The sequence below is a fragment of the Drosophila mauritiana genome, chromosome 2R (assembly GCF_004382145.1).
Source record: "Drosophila mauritiana strain mau12 chromosome 2R, ASM438214v1, whole genome shotgun sequence".
NCBI classification, from domain to species: Eukaryota; Metazoa; Arthropoda; class Insecta; order Diptera; family Drosophilidae; genus Drosophila; species Drosophila mauritiana.
The window spans coordinates 5,793,522-5,798,543 of record NC_046668.1 but is presented as its reverse complement, the minus strand read 5'-3'; the positions used below and the strand labels follow the sequence as shown (position 1 = coordinate 5,798,543).

Below are 5,022 nucleotides of genomic sequence, written 5' to 3'. Positions count from 1 at the left end.
ATAACAAGGAATCACCATGCTTCTGCTCCAGTTTGGCCTCCATAAGCTGCTCAGCGATTTTGATCGGGGATTGGATTTCCTCACCTTGACTGTGAACCAGCAAAGTATTTGTTAAGTGATGAAAGGAACCATCGAAATAGCGAAAACGAAGTTCAATCAGTTCGCAAGCCGTCGATTGGACAGCTATTGGGTTTTCGCTGGTAAATTAATTTGAATTCGCACCCAGATGAAATGACGTCTTGGGTTATTTCCACGCCACCACTCGCACGTGATTTGGCCAGCGTGCACCGAATGTCTTGGTTTCATTGGAGTTTTGGAATTTTCGGCGGATCTGCGGTTCAAGTGCGTTTGTTGGCCGTAAACTTTCGTCTCGCTTTTCGTTGCCAAGCAGCTGTGTTTGAGCTCTGGGAATTATGTGAGTATTGACTCACAGTTGAAACCATCGTGCTATAATCGGTCTGGGATCCAACATATTATTCTTAGCACTCAATAAGATATTAAAGTTGGAAATCGTATCTTCCTCAGTGGCGTGATGGGTGCCACACCATGCTCAGACATCTTAATGAACACCGGGACGCGCTAATCAACAGCCAATTAACACCTGATGAGTGCAGCGTTCGCAGATTGCGTATCCGCCACCGATACCCACTCGCCGCAGTTTCGTATGCAAATGGCTCTGTGCGGCAGATAAGATAAGCAGCAACGTGGCTAGCCGGCCGTTAGCACTTTGAGCTGCTTTAATTAGCGCGGACGTGCCTCCGTTTCCATTCATTGCTATCAACAAAATCATTAAAGAATCGAATCAATTGTTCCTGACGCACGCGCCGACATCTCTAGCCCAAAAAAAAGAGCCAAGTGGCGATGCTGCTTTCGCCGCCCGATGATCATCATCATCCTAGAAGCTTCGTCAGCAGACCCACGTACGTCACATGGCCAACGTGACTGTGGTCAGTTCAAGAAAGAAAGCGATGGGTACTAGACGTCGCCATTCGCCTCGCCTGGCAACAAGATATTAGTCCACACATGTGTGCATTTATGTCAGCACCCACGGAATGTTATGAAATCCATATATATATATTCCGGATCGGGAAAGTTGGGCGCCGTGTGACTTTGGAGCCACGCTCCTTCCTCGGAGTGCGAACTGCGAAAACCTCCAAAGCTGCCAAGGTGAATTGCTTGTGAAAATCTTGACAAGCTGCGAGGTCTAGCAAGTGGAGTGGGTAATTGGGCCAGCATGTGATTAATGAATGACTCTTTCCGACTGGAAATTGCCATCACGGAGAAAATAATCAGTATTGCCAAGATAAGCCACTGTTCTTATGATGAGATAGTTCTAGCACAGTCGGTCTTCATGTTCTACATGTATTAGTATTATCAGTTCATGCTTCTTTTCTATATAGACGTATCAGTATCAACCACTAGTTTTCTGATGAATTAGTCCGAATAGTGAATGTAAGCAACATACTATTGCGAAATTCCAGCTAAGCTTTTAGACCCATTTGAATTACCCACAAAACAGGTTCTCCAATCGGAACTCCCAACTGTTTGAACTGACCGCCCCGATATGATTCAGCACCAGATGTGAGTCCTCTGCGATGAGCATCCAAAATATATATATCTTCACCTGGGATACAGTTCTTTGTAGCTCCTTTCTACATCCAAACGAGCCTCTTTTCCCATATATGTTATATTGCCTGCGAATTGATTTAAATAAAAAGCTGGTTCGCAACTGGAGGCGACTCCTCCTCCGGCGAAACCACAAAAATGTGCTGGGATATAATGCCGGCGAGCAGTGATATAATTTGCCTGATTGACATTGTTTAACCTTAATGCACATTTGCCTCCGTCCAGCGACTTGGATCGGCCATATAACGGCGCCGACTGGAATTAACTTGAATTTATTGGGCAGCGGCTGGATCGGCAAACCGGTTGAAGGAAGCAGCTGAAGAAGGGGCTCCATATCGAGCCATATCCAGTGACTGCCTCTGCCCGCCCGATCCGTCCCTTGGCCACCACACAATCGATTTCAGGCGCGACCAGACGGCGACTGTACAAAAATACAAATGAACTCCCGCTGGCCAAATTTGGCAGCCAGGAAGGGGATGATCGAGCCAGCCAAGTGTCACCATTATTGAGCCCCTTTGACAAATTCAATTAATTGTTCCTCGCATAGAGCGTGTCATTGATGAATCGATAGTCAGGCGTTGGAGCCCCACAGCTCCAAGGGTCCCAAAGTCCCTTCACTCGATCGGAACGGGCCAATGGCCATAAATTCCCAGCAGCCTGGGCTAAAAATAAAGCCAGACTCGACCTTGGAGCATAACGGAAGAAGCCAAGCGAAGGCTGGTCCTGTTTCCCTGGGAGGGAGGGGGGTGGGGTGGCATGGTCCAGGAGAGGGGCTAGAGGCCGCTGGCCAATTAAGTTCGAGATAAAGAATCCCAGCGACCTGGGCCAACAGAATATTTATTGACACATCCTGTAGGGCCGGCCGGCCGGCCAGCCGTTCGTCCAAGGACATCCACAACCGCTTCCACTTGCGGTTCTTTTCCACTCGCCGGGATGCGGGTATAAAAGCCCTCGGATGCGGTGTCCAACAGCATCAGTCTTCCAGCAGCAGTAGTCGAAGTTGTAGCGAAGTTTTGGAGCACCCGAGTTCCAGAAGTCCTACCAGTCGCTACCCAAAGTCAAACCCAACGAGTTGAAAGCAACCCAAGCACAACCCAAGCAAGATGCGACTATTCCTGATCGGCTTGCTGGCCCTGGGTTCCGCGAGGGCCTTCTCTGTGATCCGCACCCAGCCGCATCCGCAGCTGGTGGCCTACGCCCCGGCCAGAGGCGAGTTCCCGGTGGTGAGTGGCCTAGCCCAGGGCTACGTCCGCTACTACGATGGCACGGGAGCAGAGCGACTGCTGCCCTACAACTACCCGGAACCTCTGAACGGCATCCGGGATCTGTCCACCTCCAGTCTAATCCGCTCCGGTGAGGAGCAGGAGAGCCAACAGATCGCCCTGTTCCGTGCCTGGTGTGAGCAGCGCTACCAGGCCATGCGCGTAGAACTGGATCGCCTGAAGGCCCAGGGCCTGAAGCCCACACCCAGCATGCTGGCTCAGTTCGAGCCTCTGGAGCAGATCGTCAAGTTTTCCGCCTTCGAAGCCGTTCCCGGACTGACCCCAGAGGTCCAGCGGGCCCGAGATGAGCAGCTACGCATCTGGAACGAGGCCAGGCTGGAGGTGCTGCGCGCCGAACAGGCTCAGCAGCTGCTCGGCCAGTCCCCGGAGTATCAGTACAAGAAGGAGAAGACCCCTGCCATGTACGCCCAGCCTCTGCAGCAACAGATTGTCCCTAGCCAGGAGAACATACTGATCAAATCCACCACTCAAGATGCACCTCAACCCGTTGAGGAGACCCCGGAAGTGAAATTGGCCCGCCAGGAACATCTGAAGCAGTTCAACGAGGCCCTCCTCCGGCAGCCTGCCCAGGAATCCATCATCCTTAAGGCCGTTCCTGGAATTAAGCAGCCAATCGCTGCCCAGCCTCAGCCGATCATCAAGAGCACCACAACCACCTTTGAGACCCAGCCAGCTGCCCAACCCCAGGGAATCTTCCAGAGGGGCAGCTTCACAGATCAGCAGACCCCACAGCCCATTGACGAAACTCCAGAAGTGAAGAAAGCTCGCGAGGAGCACCTCAAGCTGTTCAATGAGGCCCTGCTCCGTCAACCAGCTGCCCCAGCAGAAACCATTCTGAAGACGACGACCACTAAGCACGATCAGCCCCAAGCCTTCACCTTCCCAGAAAAAAAAGCTCCTCAACCTATCCAGGAAACTCCAGAGGTTCTGCGTGCTCGGGAGGAGCATCTGAAGCAGTTCAACGAGGCCATCCTGCGACAGCCAGTCGACATCCAACAACAGCCCCTGCTTTCAACCGCATCCATTGTTCCGTTTGCTCCTCAACCCATTTTCAAAAGCCCCATTGCCGAGGTACCACAGCCCGTCGAGGACACTCCGGAAGTCAAGCTGGCCCGTGAGCAGCACCTGCTGCTCCTCAACCAAGCGAAGATACAGGCCGAGGACAAGGTGGCCGACATTGCCGACATGATCCGCCTGGAGGAGCGCGAGGCGGAGAAGGAGCGTCTGCAGGAGCTGGAACTGCGCAAGCAGGAGGAGAAGGAAGCCGAAATGGAGCGCCAGAAGGAGGCAGATCGTCGGCTCGAGGAAATCCGCATTCTGGAGGCCGACCGTCTGAAGATCGAGCAAGAAGATCGCCAACGGTTGGAGAGTGAAAAGCAGGAGCTGCTCCAGTCGAAGGCCACCTTCGCCGCCACCCTGCCGGAGAAGAACACTCCTGAATACCTGCGCAAGGCGGAGCAGTTCAAGGTCATCAACAACCAGGTGCAGCCCCAGCAGCAGCCCAACATCGTGACCCAGCAGCAGCAGGTGCAAAACGGCTTCTTCCTGCGCATCCAAACCAACCAGCCCAACGCCATCCAGCCATCCCCGGTGCCAGTGAGCACTCCTGGCCTAGTGCTCGCCGAGCCGGGCTCCAATCCCTTCCTGGTTCGATACACCACCAAGTCAGCAGCGGTGCCGCTTCCTCTGCAGACGCTTCAGCCTCTGCCCACTCCCATTGCCTCCGAACTGAAGCAGCAGGTCACTTACAGCTCCACGTCCTCCAGTGAACTGGACAAAGCCACCCGGGAGCATTTCCGCGCCCACGAGATCGCCCTGGAGCAGCTGCGTCTGGCCAACCTGCGGAACCCCTGGACCCCCGACTGCCAGCACTAGGCAGCTGGAAAGCAGTCCTCCGCCCGAAAACCCCCGTATCCGAGCTCGAATTCGAATCACTTGCATTGCCCTAGGTTAGATCACATGCCCACGTCTCCCTCCTCTCACCCACAACACGTACATCCATAACACCCCTCATAGGTACTCATACTCATACTCGTACACCTGTATACATAGCTTGGCGATTCACGCCGACTCCCGATTCAAAATGCATTCAGTTGAGAAACAACGCAAAAAA

General features: G+C 53.3%; 1 protein-coding gene across 1 annotated transcript; it reads left to right on the top strand.

Moving 5' to 3' along the window:
- The first annotated feature begins 2,591 nt into the window (after nt 1–2,591).
- Nucleotides 2,592–5,022, top strand: LOC117137583 (inner centromere protein). The gene has a single exon (XM_033299089.1). The coding sequence runs from the start codon at nt 2,730–2,732 to the stop codon at nt 4,782–4,784; it is 2,055 nt and encodes a 684-aa protein (XP_033154980.1). The 5' UTR covers nt 2,592–2,729; the 3' UTR covers nt 4,785–5,022.